We start from the raw sequence: 27,932 nt of genomic DNA on the forward strand, positions 1-27,932 counted from the left end.
ACTAACTGCTGCATGATATAATATACGTGTCCCTACTTTTCGGTATTAAACAAATTAATCATAAGAAAGACCGATGATACTTGCGATGCTGAATTTCTAACTGGGATGAGATTGTCACAGTTGGAGATTTTTTATTTTATTCCTGAAAAGGTACAAAATGACCTCACTTCCGTATTACATCACCCTTAACTGGCTATCAGAAGCATGATTGGCTGTTACAGTGACTGAACGCGTGGAATCTCCCCGTTTCCACCAATAGCGTGTCGATGGGTGTATATCAATAAACAGGGACCAATCAAAACCTTGTAATTTCTAATGCGCATGGTAAAGTAAGCACGTGAAAGGGGTGTGTAATTTTGATGGGAATTGGGGCGTTTCCAAATAAGAAAGAGCAAGGTACGGACCAATCACACTAGATTTTTGAATGACAGGCAGGATAAACGGGCCAATAGGAGAACAACATAAAGACACTGAGCTCTGCAATCTAGAAACTGCAGACATTTTGGCTCTGATTTAGATCCTGTCTGTCCTTTGAGGAAAGGATACGTCCGAGCCAAAATGGTGATATAAGCTACCAGTTGCACAGCTCCAAGTTCAACGTTTTCTTTGACAGCTTGACAACAGCATAGGTTTTTGTACCTCAGTAAAACTGACATTCCGAGCGTCCAATTCAGAATCACCAGACTATAATCTTTTCCAATCGGAGTTGGCTTTTTAGGGCAGGACCTAGGAGGGGAGTCTGTTCGGTTGACGTTCGTAGTCGAGATTCTTTTTGGATTTTTTTTTTAAATAAACAAGCCGGTTTCTCGTCGCTGTCAGTCGGTGCAGCTCGAGCTGAGCGGTGAACGTCGATCAACAAAGAATATTTTAATTCGAAATCGGACCGATTATCATTTTTTAAAATATTTGTTTGGGATTTATTTTTTAAATCACGAAAACGCTTTTATATTAAACGATCTAGATACTGCTATATTAATACAAATTGTTGTTGTTACTGTATAAAAACCTATTTTTTTAAAAAAACAACTTGCGATGTGAACAGTTTTTTTTCTTTTTTTAGCCTATTTATTAACAAATGAAGGAAACTTAACAGGAATTAAGATATATTTTTTTAAAGAAAACGCGACGGATTGTATGGTATAATTCCGCTTCATTCTCAAGCTTTCATCTTCGAAGTATTACTACATTAATATACCGTGTCTGTTATTTATTTTTGACAAAATCCTTCCGTTTGACCCCGTTTTGAAGTGGGGAAAAAAAACGGCTTCCATCTTCGATCTTTTGTTGGGGTTACCTAGAAGAAGAAAATACTAGACCTCGTTGAAGGAAAAAAACGAGGAGAAATCTCGAAGTGTATAACGGCGCTGCTCGTGTATTTTAGCGTTTCTTACAAGGATTGTACGTTTTTACTGCTGTTATTGTTGAAAATGGCGGCTGTCGGAATGGTGCAGATGTTGATTGAAGCGGCTGAGTACCTTGAGCGCAGGGAGAGAGGTAAACATCGTTTTTATTTGCTTATTTTTTTACTGTAAACATCGCCTCTCCTGCGAGCCTTATCTTCGCCAAATGACCATTACAGAAGGTAAAACCACGCAAAGCGATTTCACGTTGACGTCGATTTTTGTCCCACAAGAACACCAGAAGTTGTTGTTGTGTGCTGGTGTTTTGTTAGCATTAAAGATCAGAAATAGATTGTGTAAAGGAGTCGGGAAAACAAACACGAGTAACAAATGCCGTGATGGTAAAATGTATTTACATTTAATAACTCTTCTGATAATAACCCCCACCCCACAGTTGCTAGCGATTTTTTCACGTCCACGTTTGTCAATACGATATGCATTAAAATGGAACAAGTCCCGTTTTTGGTCCTGTTGGGACGTTACAATCACGCCAGCCCGTGTGAGCCCGGGACTTGTTTTCGGCGCATCCCTTTGCAAGGGTTTGTTTCTCTCTGTCATGTGTTGTGGTTTCAGCATCGGGTTTACTCGAGTTCAGATGACATCAGCCTGAATTGTGTGCTAGAGCTACAGCGAGCTGCCTGGCGGAACCGCCAAGTGTAGCCTCTACACAGCCCTGCGTTACATTAGCACCTCATTAAAAAAAATAAATGTTGTTGCGAGGGAGATCGTATCTTCACCTCGCACTGAAGAGCTATCAGTGGTCTCTGGGTGAAAGATCTAATCTTCCACTTGCGAGACTGTCCATTGTTTTTAATTGTACGTTATTACGTGACTATAATTACAGCTTTTTGCATTTACTCGGCTGATTGTTTTTGTTTTTCCTATATGTTTTCCAGAAGCAGAGCACGGTTACGCCTCCATGTTGCCCTACAGTAACAGCAAAGAAAGAGACAGCTTGAAAAGAAAAAATAAAACCAAGAAAAATTCCAGCAGCAGGTATATTCATATCCGCTGTGTGTTTACATTGAGTTAACTTGTTGGCATTGTCTGCAGTATATTCTAGGAACAGAAGTGTCTGTGTGTTGGGTCAAGTTGAAAATGAATAGTCACACCTGTATATCTCACATCTTCCCCCTAATGGATCAAAAAAATGGGATTTAAACACGACAGGGAGCAGCTGATTTCATCGATCTGCGTTTTCACCGTCTCCATTAGAGACCAGCTAGTGAGAGAGTGTGACCGTCCAGTCCGCACCTAAACTACAGCTTCTACGTGTGAGACGAGCTGGTATAGGCGTGCAGCCGAGATACTCTGCACCTTACACGTATTTACCGTGTGCTGGTTATATTTGTGTTGCGAGTGGGGGAAAATACGAATATTTTTCATGAGGAGGGGAGGGGGGGGATCAAAGCATCGGTCTGATTTGTTAACGGGACATTTTTCGGCTAAAGATGTAATTGTTCCCAGCTGTACGTGATAACGTTATCAGCTGTGAGCGGCCGCTTCTGCTCGGGTTTGACAGTTCTGTGGGGGGCGCCATCTTTGGAGCCGTGACGCGCCGATCGTGGTGGCTCGTTCCCCCCCCATCAATCTCGCAGGCTCGCGACCCGCTCGGCCCCGCCGCCCGCGCTGACTTTTCCAGCCCGACCTGGGTCGACATTACACTGGAGCTCAAACTCCGCGTGGTTTTCAGGTTCATGTAGTCGGAATTAAAATCAGCGTATTTAGAGAGGAGGGGGACGTTTTCGCCGTTATGAAGCATTAATTACCGTGAAATTCCAGGGAGGGATGCGTTTATTAGATTTCATAGCACGTTATATGGGATTTTAATCGCAAACGGATCTTCTACCGTTTGTCTCCCACCTCATTAAAAAATCTACTTTCGTTTAACTGTATATAAAATGTTGCTAATTAATGGCAATTATGTTGTTATGCGTTTCCTTGAAGTTATGGAAACCCTTTATTTTTTTCATGAATAGGTAATGACAATGACAATCCTTCACCTTCAAACTTCTGTGGATACAGTGCAAACCTCCTTACTGTAAATCCAATGTGTTCAATCCTGCTCCCGCAGGGCTGGTGTGTTTGTGTTTTTTCCAGGACCGTTCTTAGCAAGCTACCACAGCTGGTTACTGGCTTAACTGGACCATTTTAACAACCCAAAAAAACAGCAGTCACATCAGCCCACTGGAACCAGGACTGAGGTCCCCTGATTTCCATAGTGTCCTAATTGCTCACAACCCAACAAATCTCAATTCACCCCCCCCCCCATCCTCTCCCTCGTCTGATACTGCCAGCAGTGTTTCATAGCACCTGGACATAATAGGAAGACCTGCACAAGGGCCCATGTTTTCACCACACAAAGTTTAATTTCCCCGTAGGGAAGTTACTGATCGTGTGCAAACCTGTGAACATTCTTCGACATCTGCCGCTGACTAACATGTGACCACCGGCGATGGGCTTTCACGTTTTAAACTTTGTGCTATAAGAGAACGACTGTAAAGCTTGGCCCTTTTTTTATGCATACATTTCTGGTTGCTGGAACAACCCTGATCCCGGAGCTTTCATATGGACGTTTGTCATGCAGTCTGACTCAGGCTTGAGGTCTGCAGCTGTGAATTTGTGGCGTCTGTGGTCAAACGGCATAGGTCTGACTGGTGCAATCTTCTTCACAATGCCGCTGGAGTGCGTTTATTCACTTGGTAACTTTTATTATAAAAAGGCATTATCGGTGCAAAGGATGGGCAGAGAATACGAAGGGTTGAAAATCCAATTGCCTTTAATGAGTGGTGCGTCTCATTCACACGCCTCACCTTGCGTGACTGTCCATTGTGTCGTTTAGGGTGGAGCACCAGTGAGGAATTAGTTTGTCAGCTTTGCCTCATCATAAAATGCTGCTTTTACCTAGACAGTTCAGCATGCAAGGAAAAAAATCCGATTGGAGCAATCCTGTCATAGCTGATGTGGAAAGGCAGGATATTGGCTTCATATGATCCTATAAAGACCCCCCCAACACAAGGAACTGCTACAATTTCTGACTGTTTCCCTCACTCTCGGCATTGGAAAATCTTCACAATTGTCAGTCTGTTAGCATGCAAACAAAGAGGCACTCCCGATGATCAAGAGTGATTGAATTTGAAACAACAGGAGACAAAGTGATCAAATAGACTAGAGCTGTAAAGGAGGTAGAGACAAAGAAAAATCCTTCAAAAGTATAATGTTCTGTAATGTAATATGATGCAAATGATCCATCTGATACTCCTGGTTATTCCTCCGCAAAGCATTGCGTGCTTGCTGGTTTGGTAATGCCCACCCTGATGCCAGAAGCATTCAATAAAATGCCATTTTAAACATTACATTTGTACACCGCTGCTGCTAAGATTGATTTTTCTCTTACCAAAGCAACCGGTTGGAGAGTTTCAGAGAAGTGGCCCGGGTTAAATAGCATCACTGGAGAAATGGCTCAAGTCAAGGCGTTTGTGGAGAAACATCCCTGGGCAGTGTATTTGACCAAATCTGTCTGCATTTACCCAGAAACTGAAGACCCATAACTCAAGACACTGTACCCTTGTATTGTAGGATTGCCGCTAAGCATGTAACTCTAGATAACAGGATATTTAAGCTAAATAGGGGTAAGTTATGGGTCACCTCTATTTATATCTAATCTTCTTGGTCAGAGGGAGCCTCAGTTATTCAAATAGTGGGTTTGGCCTATTTACTCTTCTGTACCCTGTGACAGTGCTATCTCGTCATTCTTTTGTGTGACTGTACATTCAAGCTGTTAAACGCGAGCATGAATAATACATTTCTCATTTAATTTCTAATATATTGAATATTAAAGTAGCAATTATCAATTTAAAAACATGTCTTTCATTTTGCTCTTTGATGTTGGTGGTCTCATTCTCCATTATCTTTGTGACCAGGGAGTTGTAATACTGGGGGGCTTGATGAAAACGCACTTCCGGAATAAAACAGGATTGATGTGATACTTTCTCAGGCTGACGTAGCTGTGAACAGCAACCTGATTTTTAGAGACGAGGTCTCTAGCAGGAAACGGAAATTGATTGAGTAGAGCTTCAATGAACTGGTGTCCCATGTAGGGTGTAGTCCATCTTTGTACCCTGTTTGGGCAGGGCAAGCTTTTGGTTGCTTTGTCCCTTGCCAGGAATAATTGTCTTTCTTCTGCAAAAGTTCAACTGCTTCCGACAGTACTTAATGGCTCTGCTCTTTGCTGTGATGGTGTTGTTCACACTACAAGCTTCTCAGTTTGAAATGATGACCCATTTTCTTGCATGTAACCTCTGTTACACGCAGGTCACTGTCACCTTTATCTCAGGAGGGAGTACTAGTTCATGGGTTTGTTTTGTCTATAGCTGCCTTAGCCCCAGAAAGACGCCTCTTGAGTGATTACCCTACACGCCTTATCTTGCAGGCACAACAGCATTGCTTCACCTCTGTGACCAGCTGAAGCTAGTAACATTTTTATTCCAGGCTTCCAGCTGCCTAGGACAAATCGGGAAGAAAGTCAAATGTTGCTCGCTTTTCGGAGGCCTGGCCGATCAGAGTGTCACAGTGCAGAGGTTAGAGGAGCTGCCTGCATTCCTCCTGCAGCTCCTGATTTTCATCGGGATTTTCCAGCTTCCCTTGAGCTGCCCCCTCCCCCCTCGCTGTCCTCTCTCACAGGATAGGAAACGTGCAGAGTCTCTCCAGCCTGGGGAGTCACTGTGCAGATCAGGGACGTCTTCACTGCTTCACTTTCTGGGTGAAGGCTGTCCTCAGACATTTCTAACTTTCTTCACAATGAAGATATCAAAGAATGCTTTTCTGCATTAAGCCTTTTTGTACCTGCTGCCCGAGTGCTTGTCTGTCAATTTCACCATTTAAATGGTAAAATATAACAAGGTGCTTCTAAATTCTGCTGTCGAAGTCTGTCTAGCAGCAGAGAAGACAGAACAGTGTGGAAAAACTGCTAACGAATGGGAGGAAGTGTGCACATTTTTTAGGTTGTTTGCTACCGCATAACCTCTCTTTCTCCAGTTAGAGTGGATGTCCGAGAAGGCTCCACGGCCGAAACGTTGTGTTTTCTTTCTTCTTTTTTTTCCAGCATGGGATAAGCCTATTACTTGTTCCTTTGCAGCCCACGCATGCTGATGCAGCCACCCACCTGAACTATTGACGGATATTATCCATTCCCTACTCTCTGATACTCATTTTGGCCCCCCTCGCACGCTGACTGTGCTGTGCAGCTCTGGCAGTGCGGACAGGCCTGCATTCATCGTGATGCTCTACGTACGGCTTTTTCTCCCAAGGCCCAGGTCGCACGCACGCCTGCTCTGTAAGCTAAGAGCTCTCTCTGTCCGCACTGCTCTGCCCTTTGCCCCAGCTCCATGCCCCGTTTGGGTTTCCAATCCGAGCCTGAGCCGGAGGGGTGGATAGAGACGCCTGGCTATTTTAAGATGAGGTTGCCGATGGCGATCCATCCCCATCCCTCCCCACTGGTCTTCTGGCACATCCTAGCCGGGATGATTGACAATCATCGTCGAATGCGCTCTGATTTAATGAAAGCCGGGTTGGGTTTCAGGTGTGTATATTTAGGCACATGCCGTGTGTGAGCACGTGGGAACTGGTGGCACTTTCCCTGCTTCCTCGGATGTTGTCTTTGAGGCCTGCTTTACCGCGTGCTGTGGGCTTCAGTGCTGCTGCAGTTTGTAACCGCCGTCGTCAGTTAGCCCCAGCCGTGCACGTGGGCGAGCAGCTCGCGATGGGTGCCCCCTGGTTCTGTAAGAGTAGCGGTGAGCTGAAAGAGGAGAAGCTTATTCCGGGCAGTGCTAGTTACTGGTGCAATCACGAGAAGCGCCTCACCGTTGGTCAGAATGCAGACACTGGGTGATCTTTCCAAATTTTAAGCCGCTTTTGTTACATCACAGTGGGGGGAAGGGGATGCTGGCTTGATTGAACCCATCTGCTGCACACTCTGAGAATGTTTGTCATGTGCATAGCGTAGAAGCACTGAAGGACTTCTATGTAAGTCCCAAAAATGACCGCAGAGGGTCCAGCCACTGTCCATCCCTCAGCTGTGCTGTTCACCAGCTGCTGGTCAGTGATCCCCATCGTGCGTTTTGCCTCCAGCCGGGATCGTGTCATCTTGTCTGGGGTCAGGGGGCAGGAGCTGCAGGCTCACAGTGGGTGCAGGACGCCAAGGCAGGGTATTTTGGGAACTTGGGAAGCCTGAAGAGGGGTGGGGGTTGCTGAGCTTCAGCTCCAGTGCTTTTTCCATTCCAGCTTTACAGTTAAACCTTCTCCAGCATGTTACACATTCCTCGCTTTAGCGTAACGGCATGGACCCGTGCTCTGGAGGGAAATTATTCAGGATAAGGTGCGGAGGGCAACAGACTCAGATATTCAACCCAGGATTTCGCTATCCCAGATTGCAAAGCCATGTGATGCTGCAGACAGTCGCTTGATGGACTTGCAGGCCACACTTATAAGTAAATTAGCCCCACCACTGTTAAATTACACCAGCCCTCAGTTGTTTGTTTTTGGTTACTGTTGCTAAGTTTACCTTCAGGCTTGTCTGGGGTTTATAGTGTCAGGATAAGATAGAGCCAAAGGAAATGTCAGGCCTGTCTACTTGCCGTGCTCCTGTAATCCCTTCCATTGCTGCTTCAGTGCTGTAAACTTTGGTTTTGATGAGGGCGTTGGTTTTAAAGCCAGTTGTTTCCATACAGCCTGTGATGGGCCAGTCCTGTGAGTCTGACACGTTCCCAGAGGCAGCTGCCGGAGCCCACTCCTCTGCTCGTGAGTGAGCAGAAGGGCCCGCCTCCCGGGCACCGTGATTGGGTGGCTTTGCCCTGTTTGCAGATGGAGAGGCGAGGGATGATGTCATCTCCTCCACATGGCCCAGCTGGGCAATGCAGGTTCTTGTTTGAAACTGGGGGAACGGCATTGTCTGCGCACCCACAATGGCATACTGAGTATTATGTTACTTCCTCTTTTCAGTTTTCAGCTCCACAAATTCTGAGGCTGCCTGATCGTTGCATGTAAAATGGCCTCTGAATTGGGTTTGCGTAGAAGTTATGCCTGACACCCACGCGTCACTTCCTGGTTACTTGTGATGCTTTACTGCAGTGTTTCTTAGCCAAGCTCATCTTTGCCGTTATGATGCCTCTTTTCAACATTAAAGAGAATAAGCAACGTTTGTGTGTTGATGATGGTCCCTCCAGCGGTTTTCTTATGTTGTTTAACTAATTTATTGATTGCCCATGTCTCATCTCAAACATCTAATGGCAGTGTCTTCATAATGTCAGGGGGTACTTTTATAGCTTTTACCTAGCGTTTCAGCGCCTGCCTTTAATGTTATTGCAGTACTGAGTGAGAGGTCACCGTTTTGAACTTGGACGACCGAGTTAAATGTTAATGTTAATTGTAATGTGTTTTTTTTCTTTCTGCAGGTCATCGCACAACGAGATGGAGAAGAACAGGTAAGGCCCACAGCTGCTTGTTGCCAAGTGCCATCATCGTGCAGTTCTTTCCATCTCTCCTGAAACACATTCATAAATACGTGATCTGAGAAAAGCCCGTGGTGCAGTGCCTGGGGTGGTGAAGAGCTTTAGAAACGAAGGTATTTCTTCACTTGACGGCTGGCCTAGTACGTGGTTGATTTCACAGTATCCTGCACACTTGTCCTTTCTGTAGAAATACTGTATGTGCTGCAACAGTGAAGAGTGAGTTTGATGTTCTTTGCCTCTTTCTTGGGCAATCTGAACCTGTAAACGATTACTCCTCAAGCAATTTTAAACAACATTAAGACAGTCCTGTCGGTAACCATAATAGAATAATTTCTGCCACATTATTAGTTCTTTGCATCTTTGGAAAGGCATTCGGAGATGTCAGCTTACAAGTTCCAGAGAAACCGATGCTGAATGTAGCCCGAATACTGCTAGGCACCTTTCTTCGACATCACCATGTGGGGTAAATGCCTTTCTAAGAGCATCATTCCTGGTTTTGCTTTAAGATCCAACTAGAAGGGCAGGTTTTTACAGAGTATAACTTCTGAGCAAACCCGATGGATACGTCTGCAATTCTGACGTTCATAGAGAAGAAACAAAATGAATGGTTCTGGCACTGAAAGGGTCGGTCTCAACTGGCGAATGCAGGTGGGTGGGGGGGGGGGGGGGGGTGTAGGCAGGCTGGAATAAACAGCATGTTCATTTATATTCCATTACGGAGAAACCTCAATGGGCAAGCAAATGAATAGGTTGCGTGAAGTTTGCAGAGATGTGAAAAGGGGTTTCTGTGCTCTGATTGTAATAATAATGTATGCAAACTTTTCCTGTGACATCAGTGTAGCTTTGCGCTCACGTTTTGCATAAACAAAAGACTCCATGCACATCTCGGGAGCCAAGATATATTGTGTACAGTTGTGGAGGCTGGCTTTGAATAATGCATTGGAAAGAAAGCAATGGGGTAGCTGTCGAATGGGAAAGCTTCTATGGATTGTATAGATTTAATGAACTCCAGGCGCACAATAAAAGGGCTGTCTTCATTTCACAGAAAGCTTATTTACCTAGGTTTGATGTTCAAGTGTTGCATACATTACTGTTTTCTCAAAAGAGCTGTGATTACTGAGAGCTGGGGACTACAGTAATGGAATCCTTCTGGAAATTCCACTTCTGTTTTCTTTTAATAATTACTATATTATTGTCTAGAATGCAAAAAGAACATTTGGAAAGGTTTGGAGATTCTACATGGTAGCTCAGTAGGTAATGAATATTCATTTCACAAATGAACAACGGCTAATTCTTATGTGGTTTGAGAACTATTGTATTAGGGCACACAATAAGCAAGGGTAGGGTTTAGGCGGTGTTGGCAAATATTGCACTTAAGTTGCAGCACAAGGCATGCGGTGATGAATTTCTGCGTCTTCTGGGCGTGGGGATGGTACACCCGGTCAGTTCCTCTTGACTTGCATGTGGCCTGAAAGTGGAACTTGGGGCAGCCAGCGAGAAAACCCAGTGAACCCGTGCCAGAAGGCTTTTGTCTGCGCGCGCAGGGCTCTTTTGGAATTCTTTGAATTCCAGGGCAGCAGGATGGAATACGAAACCTAAACAACCGGTGTTGCCCACTCTCCCCGATTTCTGACAGGAGAGTGTGCAGGCCTGTGCGATGACAGATATGATCCAGTGCGGAATGGGAGAGGGTGCAGTCCTTCTGTTGTAAACTGAAGCGTGGTTTAGAGTGGCGTTCTGAAACAGAGTTATTGAATCTCTGCTTAATGAGTCATGATGTTGTTTTATTTATCCTTCTGATCTCCGGTTGGCGTGTTTGTGAAAGTCATGCCTACGTTCTTCAGGGCAAGTCCTGCCCTTTTGTTTCCCTAACAGGGAAGTGTTTAGTCTGAGAGTTAATTACACTTACTGTAGGTCACTCTCTGCGTAGTCCCGGTTAACAGGGATCAGCGAAGGTCAGTGGCTTGACCTTTTAAAGAAAGGAAACGCACAGCACGTAGAGGCAGTTCACTGTTTTCAGAGGTGGGGGCAGAAGGTAGGAACAGCTTGTTTTCAGCGAGTAAAGAAGCCAGTTTATTTGCTAGGATTGACATCAAGGACCTGAAGAGGTAGAGTCCTGCAACGCCATGAACATAAAGAAGGTACTAATGTCAAACTAGCAGCCAGCAGCTAATCGCCCTGCAGCTCACAATTGGCAACCCGGTGCAGTTAAACAGCTGGGAGCCTGGCCAGTACCTGTATGGGAGACCTCTTGGGGGAAAAACTAAGGCTTCTGCTGGACTCCCTGTGACCATTTAAAAAAAAAAAAAAAAATCCCAGAGCGGTTCTTGAAAAGAGTAGGGGTGTAACCTGGCCAACTTTCCCCCTGGCCTTTACCCATCATGGCCTCCTAATAATCCCCATCTATGAAGTGGCTTCATCACTCTGTTCTCCTCCACGCTGAGAGCTGGTGTGTGGTGAGAGTGCTGGCGCACTGTGGCTGCCGTCGCATTTTCCAGGTGGGGCGACACACTGGTGGTGGTGGAGGGGAGTCCCCATTACCTGTAAAGCGCTTTGGAGTGTCCAGAAAAGCACTAGGTAGTCTGCAGAGCCCAAAGCCTTCACTCCACAAAATCTAACGTGGTCAGATGTAGCAAATGGAGAGCCGATCTGGTGTCACTGCAGGTCCCAGCCGTAACTGTCCAGGAGGCGGTCAGTCCCAGTGCCTTTGCTGCCCCCTCGGTTATTCAAAAGGTTGCTTTGTGAATGGTCCTCTGTCCACACTCCTCGCAGTTTCTAGACTCTTGCTGTACTGTAGCGAGTGGAGGACTTTCACTTTCAGGACTTTTCTTTCTCTCTTGCTAAAATTGTGAGAGTTTAAGAAACAGGGTTTGGCTGTAAGTCAGCTGAAAGCGAGTGTTTTACATCTCCAGTATTTCAGGAAACAACGCATAGAGTAAAGACACCTCTCTGGCCAGTTTTAAATTGGATCTACAGCTGTGTATTTACAACAAAAACAGCTCAATGCTTCTAAGCTGTGATAACTGGCTAAATGTCAAATCAAGTTAGTTTTTCAACTGGCAGCCCTCTTGCAAGCTTTAAACTGTGGCCATTTTTATCAGTGTCTGCTATTGTTCCTGCCAGAACGCACATCTGCCAGCCAGCTGTGTGCTGGAGCAGCGTTCATGCATGCTGAAACGGTTTCAGTGGCACCTCGTCGGTACTCATTTGGTGCTCCAGCCGGCAGAGGGACCCCAGTCCGGCTGCAGCGCTGCTCTGTCCTGTCGGGCCCTGGCTCCTGTCGGCGGAGACTGGGGTCCTGGTGTGACAGATGTGTACCGGAGTGACAGTGCAATTGCATTAGATTGCTCTGGTAGGGGCAGAGGCGGGCAGACTGCCTGCCCTCTATGTTTCTTGCGTGCTGTGAGCAGCCCTCTCTCCTGCTATCACTCCCGACAGGCGAAACTAATGGGCCAGGTCAGAGGTCACATGCAGAGTAGTGCTTATGATTTTGTTTTTGTCTTGTTCTGTCGGGGAATTAACCTCTTTTTTTGTTCTCATTGTTCTGTAAAAAACAGATGGGTTAATGGATGGGAATCTGAGTCACTAAAGATTAAAGTACTGAGGGGCACTCCTCTCGCACTGTGCACGTCTGGGTGTACTTTCACCCTGGGGTACAGAGCTGTCATTCTGGGGCAGGAGGGCCAAGTCTCTCCAGTACCACCGTCTCCACTGGAATGCACAGGACGCCTCACGTTCTCTCCGGCTCGACTTCATCCTGTTTGATCCCATCAGTGCCCAGACTGGCGTTCCACCTGCTCCTTCTCCCTTTCCTTACAGAAGCTGGATTTGTTTTTTTTCCCCATCAGCCAAGATTAACTGAGGGTCATAGGACTCTTTCTTTTGAGTTTTATCTGAGCTCTGAGTGATTTAATTGAAAGAAGTGTTTGCTTAAATGGTCAAACTTCTCTTTCCCTGCAACTTTCTATTGGCGTACTTAAGTTCTGCGTGATCAAGGCTTGAAGACAAACTGATGAGTAATAAACCTATGGGGGTCTAGCTCTCCCCTGCACAGTAGGTGGGTCCCTTTGTGCTCTGTCGGGTGTGGCTCCTGCCTCTTCCCTCTAATCGCTTATTGAGTAAGCTGCACATGCACCAACCCCTCACGGACATCCTGTCCCTTTATCAGAGTTTCCCCTTTTCTGAATAATAGCAGTTATCTCCTTACCGCTTTGCGTGCGGTCTTGTCAGCTCTTATTCACGTTCCAGGAAAAATTTGCCGTCCTAGGTAAAGTTGGGGGAAGTATTTCCATACTAAAGCCCGTGCTCTCGTAAGTGTTAAAATGGGTGTTGTTACCCATCTGGTTCTTGTGCACCTTCAATGAGACCAATATCAAAGATAAACCACCATAAATTATCTTGCCCTGCAACTGGCAGCCCACTGAAGCCCAGTAGGTGTGAGCCTGGTCCGTACCTGGATCGGAGACCTCCTGGAAAATCTAAGGTTGCTGCTGGAAGAGGTGTTAATGGGACCAGTAGGGAGTGCGGTCTGTTTGCTCCAGTGTAGTAATGAGGACATTATCAAGTAAAAAAGGTGCCGTTGTTCAGATGAGATGTAAAAGACAGGTCCTGACTGTCCATTGTCATTAAAAATCCCAAGGCATTTCTCGAAAAGAGTAGGGGTATAACCCTGGAGTCCTGGTCATGTTCCACCCCCCGGCCTTTACAAATCATGGCCTCCTAATAATCCCCATTTCTGAACTGGCTTCATCACTCTGCTCTCCTTCCCCACTGAGAGCTGGTGTGTGGTGAGCATACTGGTGCACTATGGCTGCTGTCGCATCATCTAGATGGGGCTGCACATTACCTGTAGTAAAGTGCTTTGTAAGTGTAAGGAAGTAATAATAAATTATTGAAGCCTACACTGTAACCTGCTTTGGAGTAGTGCAATCGCACTGCATTGCTATGGAGGGTAGAAAAACACCTTGGAAAAGCACATTCGATGCAAACAGTAGACATGGAATCTGTAATGAGGACATGAATCTCTGAGCTCCTGCCTCTGCATCATTTAAAATGGAAATAATGGATGTTTTTCAAAATTATAATCTTAAAGGCTCTTTTCTCAAAGCTGAGAAATGAGGCAAATAGAAATAATGCGAGAGCTGTCCACCTCTTTCTAGGTTGTGAGGCTCGTATTGTTCAGCCAGCACGGGGAGACTGCCCCAGGCTGTGCTGTCTTAATGCAGGGCAGGACAGGCCCAGGTGAATGTCTTAAGGGATGCCGATTCTAGGGATGATGTCTGAATTTCAGGGTCACCATATGTCGGGGATTTATCAGCAGGGGGTCTGTCTGGCTGCCAGAGCGCGCCTGGGAGCACTGCGGGGAGTGGGGCAGATCTCCTGCCTTCGGGTTTTTAAGACACCGGTCTGGGCGTTGCAAGGAAGGAGAGAACAAAACAAATCTTGCTTTAATTAGTCTGTATTCGTCCTAAGACACGATATCCGATATCCTCTTTCCTCCTCCTGTCCGGTCAGTAGTAGGAGCAGGGAGGAGTGGGCCTGTTTGTGGGGTGTGTGTGATCATACTCCACAGCCTTCTGGACACACACCCCAGCCCCCACTCCTCAACGCTGCCAGCGTGGGAACTGAACAGACTCGAGCTCCTTGCCCCGGCATTTCGTAAAAATCATATACGACCCCCGAATCTCCAGCACCCTTGAAGAGGCCAACGATGTGAAGGAGGGATTCTCAAGTCCTGACTAAAGTCCGTTGCTGTTTGTTGGTTAATATGTTATCAAAAATATTACTCCTGCACATAATTTTCCATGCTCTTCCTTTTCCCAGTGTGGTTTAAATGCAGCTGATCTCCACTGTGCTGTAGAGCCTTGATTTATTGCATCACTTTTTCTGCCGTTTCCTCTTGCATGTCCCAGTGCAACGCACACCTGCAGCAGGGGAGCGGGCCGGCCAGCTAGCGCGTGGGAGACGAGGCGTGGCCAGGGCTTGGGGGCCTGGCTCATTAGCAATGATCCGTCTGCAAGATTAGAAGAGAGCAGTCATTACAAAGCCACACGCATGTGCCCCAAACGAGAAGAACCTGCTGCTGCAGATTAGAACAGAGCAGGCATTAGACGGCCCACACACACACACACACACACACACACGTGTGTGTGTCCCAGACGAGACTAACCTGCTGCGGAGGGGAACTTCAGGAACATGCCAGAAGCCCTTTGTGTGGGCTGGTGGGAGGCGTTGTCGGGAAACGGGCAGTGATTCGGCCTGGCCTGCCATTGCAGGAGAGTTCTAGTTGTTGCTCAGGACAAGCCTGGATTCAAAACCTCTTCTTTCCCCATCGCCCACCATTTGCGAATTAAAAAGCCCAGAACTTGGAAGTGTCTATCACACCGCCGAGTTCTGAAGTTGTTTTGCGAGTGGCGGTGCGGATTTAATCCGGTGTTAGTGTTATGAGGGTGGCAGGTGAGGAATTGCCGGCCGACTTCTACTGCTGCGTCTTGTCTGTCGGTGCGCTACTGCAGACCGCGCGCGCATGGTTGGGCAGCGTTTCTAAAATAAGTGCAAAGGAGAGGGGGATTTGCTGAGGCAATGTGACTGGGCTCTGCAGCTCAGAGTCCGAGCACAGATATGCCTTGAATCCCTAACAGATTCCCCTCATCTTCCATCTTTTCACCCAAAAAAAAAAGCACAGCTCTGAGTTCATGAGCAGCACCTGCGCACACACGGGCTCTGCCAGCTCTCGGCAGAGCCAGGAGGCTTTTCAAGCGGGCACTGCCATGCTGGCCCGGCTCCACGTCAAGCTGCAGGAGAGGGGGAGAACTGGGCGTCTCTCAGACACGGGACTCCAACACCCACCTTTCCCTGCCTGCTCCCCCGCTTCCCAAATAAACCCCTTTCTCAATAAACCGTCGTCCCCAGCCTGACTACATCCGCGGAGGTGAAAGAGGCAGAGGTGCAGACACAGGCTGGCTCTGGTGTCGTTTGTGACTCTTTCCACAGCGATCCCTACACTTTTAAAAATAGAACATTCCCATTTCAAAAGACCAGTTGGCATTAAGGCCGTGCAGCCTGAAAGGGCTTTAAGTGTTAGTGCTGGCCTGTGCTGGGCTTGCCCGTTGTCTCCTGCAGGGGAGAGCTGACGCCCATGATGGAACGCGAGATCGTCCCAGCGAGGGTGGAGGGGGGGAATGTCTGGCTGACGTGAAAGGGGGTTTCGCTTGCGCTGTTGTCCTGAGAGATCATTCACAGCCACCCAGCAGAAGAGGAAAGGAGTAAAGTTCTTTTCTAGTCACGGAAGAAGCGGTTTCCCAAGGAAGTCTGCCTTCACACTTCATACTTTCAGAATAACTGTGGGTGGCCATAAAGGTTACTTTTGAGATTGTGGTGAGCTTGTTCCTTTTCCCTTGCGTTTAGTTCTAGAACACTTCTATCTGATTCGCTTACCAAACTGAGCTTTGCAGTAGATCAAGGAAAGATTAAGCAGTGGCTTAAAACATCATCTGTGAGCCTGAGTAGCTTCATCCCACAGGGGGATACAGAGAATCAGCCACCTGGCAGACAGGACAGGCACACACCTCACACCAGGCACAAGATGGGGCTACTCTGGAATTTGAATGTGGAAGGAAACTTCAGCACCTAGAGAAGCCTATGGTAGCATGGTGGGAACATGTAGACTCCACACAGAAGGTACCCAGCCTGGAAGCAGACTTAGGACATGAAAGAGGAAGCAGTGCTAACTATCTTACCACAGCGCTGCCCGTTAAAATAATAGAGAAAAGAAGCCTTGGTTGTGTGATGAGCTTGGAGTTATTTTTAAATATCATCTGGTGTTGTTCTCCATTAATCTATAGAAGTAGCTGTTCTGCCATTTTCTACACCATTAACACAGTAGCACAGTCTGTGTGATGCTAGGCAGTAGGGGTGTGGAAACCATCTCTCTCCTGTTGGTGTACGTGATGGCTTTCTTAGTGTACAAATCAGAAACATTTCGTCTTGATACTTTTTCACTCGTCATTCCAGAATATGTGGTGATAAAAGGAATAAAGCTCACTCTTGACAGCATCCATGTTAAATGTCCTTAAATAATTATCACTGATGTATACATCAACCTGCAATTTTACTGACTGCATAAAACTAGTCCATCTATTCATACACAATAACCACAAATTTAATTGTCCAAAAAAAACACTGGCAGACATCTGTTTAGTTAATTGAAATTATTTAATGTAATAACAACCATGTCCCTCTTTCTTAATTACTGAGAACTTAAAATACACTTATAGTGCCTGTACAGGTCTTACTGTAGTTCTGATTGCGTGAATTATATTGCATTTGTATAGTTAGGCAATGCAAAGATCTCTTTCGGGAATCCTGTTTTGACAATTACTGGAAAGGTACTGACTTCTGTTCCGTTTCCTTTATCTGGTCTGCCCGGCTTGTGACCTACCCTTTGATCAAAGCCCTAGCCTCACCTGTATGACACGCTTGACTCATTCCTCTGTCTCGCACACGAACCAGCAGGCACGCACACACATACAGTACACACACCCACATGGCCTGACACAAGCAACAGGGAATCGTATCTCTACTGCGCCCACAGCAGATGAAACCATCCTGAGCGCTCTTATGTAAGAAGGGATCATGTGGCAGGTGACCTCCAGTGACTGTAGCAGCTGTGAAAAGTGTCAGTAGGAAGAGTCCCAGTGCACAGAGAGAAATTGCTGAAGGCTGCCTGGGGCACACGTACAGTATAGGAGAACTGCATGTGCCTCTCAATAGCGTTCCACCTTTTGGTGCTGTTAGAAAGGGAGGCTGTTGCAAAGGGATGGGTTATTTAAGACAGTCTGTCCTGAAGTGGTCTGATGGAAGCTGGGTACTTCTGCCCAGGTTTGGTCAGGCAGAGCTGCACGAGCAGCTGTACGATCTGATCTCCTTAAGATGCGTGCACTGGCTGGAACAGAGGCTAGCTGATCAGCCTCACCGTTGGGGGGGTTAGCACTGTTTTTTTTGAAAGCCAGTGTCCTTGTCCTGAGTTTTTTTTAACAAGACAATGGAAATTATAAATCGGTATAATCTAAAGATTCAGAGTGTTGAATGAGTTACTCGGCCATGCCTACAGCCCTATTTTGCAAAGTTCACTTACCCAGACATCTTTTTCCAATTCCAATGAATTGCAGTATCACCTTTTGCACAGACGTTTGGACATTTGTAGAATTTGTAGACATTTGTAGCGGCGCTATTCTCATTTAAAGATTTTTTTTCATTTTTTTACACTTTCATAATGGCTATGGCCACAGAAATGTTAGTAAGCTATGGTTTGTCCGTACTTTAAGTGCTTTGGCCATGCGCACAATGAAATTGAGTCACGTACAGCACCTGTTGCAAGCATGTCTTCCTCAAAGAGATACTACAGTGCAGAGATAAGTGACGGCGCGTTTTAGATGAGGCAGTCGGAAAGTGGGTCGGAAAATGTTATGAAAATGTAAGGCCATGACATGTCAAATGGCCTTCTGCCCTGTACCCTGGGTAAAGATGACGCTGAGGCCGAGCTTTGACCCCCTGTAAGAGTGAAGAGCTGTAACCCCCAGCTGTTGTGGGCAGGCAGGTGGCTGGTATTGTCGCTCTGGAGCAGCCACTGGGCTCGTCTGTCCCTGCACGTTGATTTTCATCTTCTCCATTTGGCAGAAGCAGAGGAGACCCACTCATGTGAAATATGTCATGATGTTGAGCAACATTTGATATGGGTCACTTGAAAATGTCATCCTGAAGCGTGGTTTCATTTTGCCAGAATACACAGTGGATCGCAGGACACCTCTATCCTCAGTGCCCCTGGAGAAGTGTGGGTTGTAATGGTAAAATCAGATGGAGAACTGGGTGTTTAGGAGTAAAGAGTATCGAAAGTAGAAGTGTAACTTGGCAAATTAAGGCAAGAGTAAAAAATACTGATTTGTTTTCCATCTCCAGAAAGTCCTGTTGCTTTCCAGTCACAGGGATTCTCCACAGGGGCCAAGAGAAGTGTATATAGAAATGTTCGGGCACTGCATTCAAAATATTAATTAGTGTACATCATTGCCATTTACTGCCAATAAAATAATGAAGTTTCTGGAAAGAGACGACACCTAAAAACAATGGATGTGGAGGAAAGTCTTGGGACAGTACGCAGATGTGTCATGAGTGCCGAAGGGCGAGGTTGTCAAGTGTCAGGCGAGCTCGTAAAAAAAACCCATGGTATTTAATTTTAGTAACACTCTGAAAGGCATGCTTTGAAGTGTGTCGTTATATATTTCTGTTTTTTTCCTTCTATTTCAGACGGGCCCATTTACGATTGTGTTTGGAGCGCTTGAAATCCCTAGTTCCCCTGGGACCAGACTCCAACAGGCACACCACCCTGAGTTTACTGATGAAAGCAAAAGTGCACATCAAGGTAAGAGCATGGTACCCTCTGCTTAGTGCCATGGGGTGTCAGGGCCACTTCCAGCCTAACTCCTCCAGCACCTCCGTGCAGGGGGCAGGAGTGTGACCAGCAGGGGGCGTGTGCGCGTGCAGAGGGCAGAAGTGTGACCAGCAGGGGGCGTGTGCGCGTGCAGAGGGCAGAAGTGTGACCAGCAGGGGGTGTGTGCGCGTGCAGAGGGCAGGTGTGTGACCAGCTGGGTCTGCGCGTGTGCAGAGGGCAGGTGTCTGACCAGCAGGGTCTGCGCGTGTGCAGAGGGCAGGAGTGTGAGCAGCAGGGGACGTGTGTGCAGAGGGCAGGAGTGTGACCAGCAGGGGGCGTGTGCTTGTGCAGAGGGCAGGAGTGTGACCAGCAGGGGGCGTGTGCGTGTGCGGAGGGCAGATGTCTGACCAGCAGGGTCTGCGCGTGTGCAGAGGGCAGGTGTGTGACCAGCAGGGTCTGCGTATGTGCAGAGGGCAGGAGTGTGACCAGCAGGGGGCGTGTGCAGAGGGCAGGTGTCTGACCAGCAGGGTCTGCGCGTGTGCAGAGGGCAGGTGTCTGACCAGCAGGGGGCGTGTGCGTGTGCAGAGGGCAGGTGTCTGACCAGCAGGGGGCGTGTGCGCGTGCAGAGGGCAGGAGTGTGACCAGCAGGGGGCGTGTGCGTGTGCAGAGGGCAAGTGTCTGACCAGCAGGGGGCGTGTGCGTGTGCAGAGGGCAGGTGTCTGACCAGCAGGGGGCGTGTGCGTGTGCAGAGGGCAGATGTCTGACCAGTGGGGCGAGTGCGTGCAGAGGGCAGGAGTGTGACCAGCAGGGGGCGTGTACGTACAGAGGGCAGATGTCTGACCAGCGGGGGGGGTGTGGCGCCTGTTGCAGAAGCTAGAGGAGAGCGAGAGGCGGGCACAGCACCAGATCGACCAGCTGCAGCGCGAGCAGCGGCACCTGAGGCGGCGGCTGGAGCAGCTGGGCGTGGAGCGGATACGCATGGACAGCGTGGGCTCCACCATGTCCTCCGAGAAATCGGACTCGGATCAGGGTGAGCAGACCGGCCGCGGCACACTGCCAGCGCCACTTCTCACACTTCTGAAACTGACATGCCGTGAGGGGTGTAACAAGACCCCAAAACAAAGCGCTTGTCATATTGAAAGAAGATGCCATTGGGTTTGTACTGGAAGAAACCTGCTTTGTGAGGGCACCTTCACTGGTCCTCACAAGCCCTGGTTCTCGGGAGTCACTGTACCTGTACGCAGGCAGCTGCCCTGAGAGCTGTACAGCTATTCTGTTCCCCCGTCATCCCTTCTGTCTTCACCACTGGAAACATTTCACCTACTTCTCTGCAGTACCCCCACCCCCACAGAGACACATGCAGAGTCCTGCAGAGTTATGACATTTTACGTAAGTTTCTTCTATGAAGTCGTATTGTTATAATAGCTCTAGTGACTCTACACCCTATATTTCTTTTAGATTTACCTTAAAGGGATATTTCCACAGGGTGGCGCAGTGGCAAGCATTGCTTTGTCCCGGCGCTGGGGTCCTGGGTGCAGTTCCAGGCCCTGGGTGCTGTCTGTATGGAGTTTGTATGTTCTCCCTGTGTTGGTGTGGGTTTCCTCCCGGGTCTCCGGTTTCCTCCCACAATCCAAAGGCATTAGTGGGTTAATTGGCTTCTGGGAAAATTGGGTGTCTGTGTGTCCCCTGCAAGACTGGCATCCTGTGCAGGATGAATCCTTCCTTGTGACTGTTACTTGCTGGACTAGGCTCCAGCCCCCTAGTGACCCTGTATCGGATAAAGTGTTTGGAAAATGGATGGATGAAGGGATTGGTATTTACACAGTAGCCGTCACAACTGGAGGCATGTGCCTTTTGAGTGGGGGCTGGCATTTTGTCCTTTCTTGGCTGCAGGGAGCGGTAAACAACCAAGACAGGCATTCTTCCTGTCTGCGCGTGGGGCGTGGCGCCCTGATTGTGTGTGTTGTCTTCCAGAGGAGATTGACGTGGACGTTGAAGGCACAGACTACCTGATGGGGGACCTGGAGTGGAGCAACAGCAGCGTCAGTGACTCTGACGAGCGGGGCAGCCTGCGCAGCAGCTGCAGTGACGAGGGCTACTCCAGCGCCAGCCTGCGCAGACTCAAAGTGCAGCAGCTCTCGGCTGCGCACGCCAAGACCCTGGGCTGCAGCCTATAAGAGCAGAGGAGCCCGCCCCAACACCACCCCCCCCCCCCCCCCCCCAGCAGCTGCCGCCTCGCCCGGTCCAATCAGAAACAGTCACGCCTGACCCGTGAGCCCGCCCGCTCCGGTGAATCCGGCCCACGTGATCTGCCGAGACGCAGTCAGACCTGGCCCGCGCCCATCCGCTCTTCGCCATCCTGCACCTAGGCCCCCTCCGCTCTCGCTCTGCTTCGTCTGGTCCCAGTCGCAGGAATCAGGAATCGCCCGCCTGGGTGGGCTTCTGCCCTCAAGCCTGCCTGCCGTGATCCACCTCCCCCCCCCAACACGAGTCCAATCTGGTCCAACCAACTCCAGCTGCGCCTCTGCCCCCACCTCTCTGGCATCCTGTCCCGCCACACTGAGCCTTCCAGTCTTTGAGGATGGGGCCCCCAGCCAGCTCCTGTCCCAAAGCTGCGTCAGGACAGTGACCATCTGAAGACATTTGCACCTGGGGATGGGGATGTGGTTTTTTTAAACTGCAGCTAGTGCAAAACCCAGTGTAAGTTTATTTGATTTTTGTTTTTTTGCCTCGGTTTCTCCCTGTGCTCCTGTCGGCTCATCCGCTGGGTTTTGATGGATTTTGCCACAGAAGGATGGGCCCGTGTAGCCCCTGCAGCTGTGCTGGTATTGTTCTGACTGCTGTCATTGTCTGGTCACACAGAGATTGAAGAGAGAGGTCAAGTCAGTCATTTATACAGCTGCGGCTGTGGATGCCTCCCTTTCAAATAGAACTTTTGTGGTTTAAAAAACAAAACAAACCACAGTAGGTCATGGGTTTTCGTCTTATGTCCATTTCTTACACGTTATTAGACCAATGCCTGCCGTTTTAAATTTGATGATAGTGAAAATAATGAAAAACCGATGTTGAAAACTGAAGAACAATGTGCAGCATGAGATTGTGAGGGGGTGTGTGGGGTGGGGGGTGCATTCTTCCACTGTCCCCCTGCGCCTCTCTCTGGTGACAGTCCACAAGCCTCAGTGTACTGTCTGAGCCTAAATCTTTCTTAGCAGGAATTGCAGATAACCTATATATAGTAGAAACAAAAGAAGGGAAGACTAACCTAACTAAATAAAAGCACATTCCATTTGAAGCGACATGGACGCACTTAATGCAGGTGAAAGGTGTGTTAGTAGTTCCCGAACTGGGTGCTTGCTTTTCTACGTCCGTCTTGACCTGGTCTGTGGTACGTCGGGGGGACAGGCGTGGGACCCTGGTTCTTGCGCTTGTGCAATAATGTTGAATCGGTCCCTCTCCACTTCTCCCCTCACGGCGGGAGTCCCGGCCGCTGTCGCGCTGCGTCGCCGCTCGTGGAGCGCCCGCCGGCCGCTCCGAGGCCGGGCAAGACGCAGGCGGCCGGTGTGTCTCTCAAGACGCCAGTTTAAAACCAAGTTCCCGTTCAGGAACCTCCCAGTGCGAGAGCGTTAGCCGTCTGAGAGGAGGAAAAAAGACTTGACGGATTTCATTTCTTTCCATGCGGCGCCTCGATTCAAACCTCACTGTTGGGAGAGACGAAAACAAAAACACTTTCCTCGCGTATAACATTAGTGCACAGGGACACTGCTCAGTGTCCGTTATTTAATAGAAAACTATTTTATTATTTCAGCAAAATGTAGCAGTTTTATGTAAATATCTTACAAAATATCTATATAAAATATTTATATATCTAAAATACTAAAAAAATATTTAACTATATTTAGAAGGTTGCTTATTGCTTACTTGCCGTTTTTGACTTTTCTGAAATCGCGGAGTAAATAGTTCCAGCATTATTATTATTATTATTATTATTATTATTTAGCATTAGCTTTAAAAAGGGTAGTACGTAGTATCTTGTCTTTGCAGTTGTACCGCTGATTGTTTCCGAACGTACCAAGGGTTTAATGTATTTATCTTAGTTGCTGTTGATTCATGAAGGAGATAACTGTAATGCGTTTTGCTTTTAAAAACCCTTTTCCTGTGGCAGAAAGTTTCAAATAAATTGTAGTAGTTAAAGCATTTGTTAAAAGGGGCATGGCCTTGCTTTTTAAATGTTTGTCTATTTTTATAACTTCAAGCCTTTAGAAGATGGCTAGCTACCTACCTCCTTTCCACATGAGTTCCCTTACAGCATGCTTCCATAGGAGCCTGGAGCGACTGCGCTCTAGGGTTTTGGGGGGTTGAAAATCCCCAAATCTGGACAAATTGTAAAGCTGGTGAAGCATGGGGGAACTGCATCTTCTACCAATTGGTTCATTCACATTTAAAAAAAAAAATCTACATGTGGACGAAAATGTATTACAGTATGTAAGTGGAAGCAATAACAGGGATGATGTGGCTTTTACAAAGCTGGCTCAAAAAGGCAGTGTTACAGTTGAGCTCTCTGCTCCATTACACAAGATTCTACTGCAGACACGACTAGGATACCTAGGAGGCAACTTCCGTGAAACAGGATTCTTTCATTACACGGTGTGCTGCTATTTGTTTTCAAACCGAAACTCCCAGGACAGGAAAAAAAAAAAGAATCCTATTTTATTTCTCCAGGTTTGTGGACTGGTTTGTCCCAGTAAATACTTTTGCACTTAAGAGCCGGGTTCCTTGCACGGGCTCTGGGATCTTCCACCCTTCCAGTAGTTTTTCAGCCTTGTGCTTTCTTGCTACTCCGAGTGGCTGTCATCAGAGCGAGGCGGAGGCCGGAAGAGTGCGGGCGTGGGGCGGGCTGGGGTGGCAGAGGGGCGGTTTTGTTAAAACAGCTGTTTGTACAGTTCCGTTTCTTTTTATCTTTCAGTAAGAGTGCAGAAAAAGTCCACTTTCTGAAACCTCACTTTAAAGCACTACAGCTTGCCAGCCTGCCACTCCTTTCCCAAGTCATAATTGGACTCTTAATTCTTGTTGGTCCGGTGCCCAGCGGACCCAGTATTTTAACTGGTCAGCACTCTTGCAGATCTTGCGGTCTTTCCGGGTGTAAAATTCAACGCCGTTCACAGTGCTGGGGAAAGAGAACAGGGCTGTCAAGTGTATGTCCATGCTGGATTATAATGTCTTTACTTCTCATTTCTGAATAGGTGTCTATATAGACCCTGGTGCTTTAACATCTGCACAGCCGCAGGTGTGGTTATTAAGAACAAGACAGCTATTTCAAATACAGTTGCACAAATCAGTATGCTGTCATGCTACATCTTACCAATGGCAGAACGCTTCGTTTTTGTTCCATGTTATTCTTTAAGGAGAGGGAACAGCCTTAAACAAAATCACACAAACACGGAGGTCTGTTTAAACTCGTCCCTTTAATCCTGGATTTTGTGTGTGTGTGTTCCTGTTTCAGCTGTCTGTGCCTTTTTGAGTTCTCCATTTTGTTCTGTTCGGATTTGCTCCCCCGCACCTCACATGCAACACCACACAGGTGTGCAGAAACGGGCGAAGAAGTCTTCACACCCTCTTGTGTTCAAGCAGATGCCCTTCTCAAAAAGGTTGAATGAGGTTAATTGTCGACGTGGATGTTTTTGTGCACTGATTTTTAGAGCTGGGAAGTTGACTTTAAAAAAAAAAAGAACAAAGCATTTTTTCTGTGAAAACGTGGAGCAGTAATTTATATTTGCCAGTAAAAATGAATAAATAAACTTGTTTACCTACATTTTTCTTGGTCTTGATTATAATATATGATTATATGACTGCAGAACTGCCTGTTTTGCAACACTGTTCACCTACAAGGCTACAGTCATGTTACATACAAAATGTCACACAGACGCAAAAAAATTAATCAGAACACTTGACACCTGGTATGAATCCACAGTACAATTCTCCCTCAACAGAATCCGAATGTGATATTTTATCTTTAAAATTAACGTACCCCTCAGATACACACACTTCATTGTAAACATTCCTGGTTTATTCAACCTACGCTAGCTATATAATCCTGTATATAAAACCATTATGTGTTTGCACATGCAGTAAATATCAGAAATTCAAGGTCATCTTAATTAAGACTGCATTGAGTTACATTTTTACTGGAGTCAAAATCTGTACTGCTAATTGTTTTGAAGAGAGGAGCATGTGAAATTGAACTCTGCTAATTTAAAGAAGTGGTTTTGGGACTGTAATTACTAATACTGATTCCTAAATAGATGAGGGAGGACAGATCAACAATGATGCTGACCGATCACGGTCAAGGACATTAATAGCAGAATTTGCACCTGGGCAGGATGCAGAAAGGAGAAACTGCTTTGGTATGAGACCTAGGAACAAACTTCAGTTTCACCAGAAAGCAGTTACCATTTGATACCATCGATACAAAATCCATTACATCCATTTTGTGATTTTATTTTTTACTGTTTTGGACATATTTGGGCATTTTACAAATTTTCTGAAAGTTTCCTCAAATTTTGAGTACATTTCTTGGGAACATTTTGACCATTTTGGAGTCTGTATTAACCGTGATGTTTGAAAGAGCTACTTTAAGATGTTTCTTGGTTTCTGTCATTTTATGTGTGACAGATGTCTGTTTACAGTAAAGCACCTTCTTTAATTCTCAGCTGTGTCATCCATATTACAGCGACAGGTTGTGGCATACGAATGCATTAAAAATGGTCTTTGTAAGTCTTTTTCTTGGCTATTGTGTCTGGTAACACACAAAAGAGGAAAGAAGATAAAGGAATGTCTTACATATTTTGCCCAGAAAGCAGTTTCAAAATCCAATCTCTCCACAATAAAGAGACTTCTAGATGGTCTCGTCTTATTTGTCATAAGTCGAGGTTTTTTTTAGGACAGACAGCTACATTGCGAAATATTGAAGAGCACGTTTGTCTTCTGTTTCTTGGAATAAAGAAATTCTGATGTTTTTTTTTTCTGACCCTTCCTTCACAGGAGCAGCTAAACTCCTGTGCCTGGTATCAGTGTGAGATGTCAACGAGTCTCATCTGAGAGGGGGAGGGGTGTGTGTGGGTGTAGCTCCCAGGAGGAGACGATTAATTATAGATGCTGGGAGTGACAGGGTCTGAAAGAGTAAACAGCACAGTTTGACGTGCTGATCACAGGCTGCCTGCCATTCTATGCGAACAAGAAAAGTCCCCTGACACAGAAGGTCATGGCTGGGTTTCTGGGTCTTGGCTATTTTTAGAGAACTTCTTTGGACTGTGTGGAATTTTTATTTAAAAATGTAAAAAACAACTGATGGCTTGCGCATAATGATTGTATGGTTCCACGCCGGCTGTAGCACATGTGTTGAAACAGCAGTCTGATAAAGTGTCATTGCATTGCAGTAGCCAGTGAGGAAACACAGAAAGATGCCTCAGGCTGTTTCTACCTCTTTAGTTGTGTCTGTATTCATGGAGGTGAGTGATATGTAGTTATCATTACATGAATGCTATATGAATACACCCTTCCTAATGTAGAGAATTCTTCCTTGTCCTTTAAGTATGATATGTTTCTTTAACACAGCTTAAAGCTTTCCAGTTGTTTTATATCTGTTTTCGTATAGTATCACATTATCAAGTTCAGTAAGGAACAGACAGGAGCACTTTCCAAATGTGCATTAATAACAAACGCAGTGTCACAAAACCCTGTGCAGAAGATTTAACAAAGAGGGGATTCAAAGAGTTGTGGGCTAAAAAAATAAGCTAAATCCGCGACAAATCATAAGCTAAATTATTTCACCCATATGCCTGTGTCACAAAAATCCAGAGGTGCTTACAGGAAGCAGGTTCATACTTCTGACAGCTCTTGTGTTTGGAAACATAGGTTGTCTGTATATTATGTTCTGTAAAATTCAGATGTGCAATAAAATGAATTATTCCTAACTTGTTTCTGTGTGGTTGCACTGTATGTATCTTTGACTTTCTGTTTTGTCTCCAGGAGAGGTCATTCAAAACACAGAACTACCCCTTTTGTAAACAGGAATTCAATTGGTAAAACCTTCATCTGAATGCTGCTGCTGAGAGTTGTGCAAGAGTCACACTCAATCAACTGTGTGACAACTGAAACAGACAAATCCATCCATTCATTTTCCAACTGCCCCATCTAACACAGGGTCGCTGGGGAGCCGGAGCCTCTGCTGTCAAGGCAGGGCACACTCTGGATGGGACTGCCTGTCCAGTCCAGTCCATCACAGGGCACACACAGACACAAACACACTCACACCAGGGCCAGTTCTCCCAGAAGCCAATTAACCAATCAGCATGTCTTTGGACTGAGAGGAAATCCATGCAAACATGGGGAGAACATACAAACTCCACAAAGACAGCACCCCAGGAATTGAACCTAGCGTTCCAGGGAGCAATGCTAACCACTGCGTCACTGTGCCGCCCCTAAAACAGACACATACAGGACATTACTGAATGCATGTCTACAGCAGATCACACTTCTTGTCTGATTCTCCCTGTCTGACTCACCGTGTAAATAGATGGATCATGCAAGAAGGGAGAATGG

At 46.7% G+C, this 27,932-nt stretch overlaps 1 protein-coding gene across 2 annotated transcripts; it reads left to right on the forward strand.

Moving 5' to 3' along the window:
- Window positions 1-716: 716 nt before the first annotated feature.
- mxd1 (MAX dimerization protein 1) lies at window positions 717-25,143 on the forward strand. 2 transcript variants are annotated; one of them, XM_088940702.1, is made up of 6 exons: window positions 717-1,494; window positions 2,297-2,396; window positions 8,852-8,881; window positions 19,211-19,325; window positions 20,205-20,364; window positions 21,309-25,143. In XM_088940702.1, exons 1-6 carry the CDS (start codon window positions 1,428-1,430, stop codon window positions 21,509-21,511), a joined length of 675 nt encoding a protein of 224 aa, XP_088796828.1. In that variant the 5' UTR covers window positions 717-1,427; the 3' UTR covers window positions 21,512-25,143. The 2 variants fall into 2 exon arrangements, with proteins under 2 accessions (XP_088796828.1, XP_088796836.1); XM_088940710.1 differs by having other exon boundaries at window positions 1,494-1,582.
- Window positions 25,144-27,932: the final 2,789 nt, after the last annotated feature.

This window comes from Atractosteus spatula, chromosome 2 (assembly GCF_055471065.1).
Source record: "Atractosteus spatula isolate fAtrSpa1 chromosome 2, fAtrSpa1.hap1, whole genome shotgun sequence".
Classification (NCBI taxonomy): domain Eukaryota; kingdom Metazoa; phylum Chordata; class Actinopteri; order Semionotiformes; family Lepisosteidae; genus Atractosteus; species Atractosteus spatula.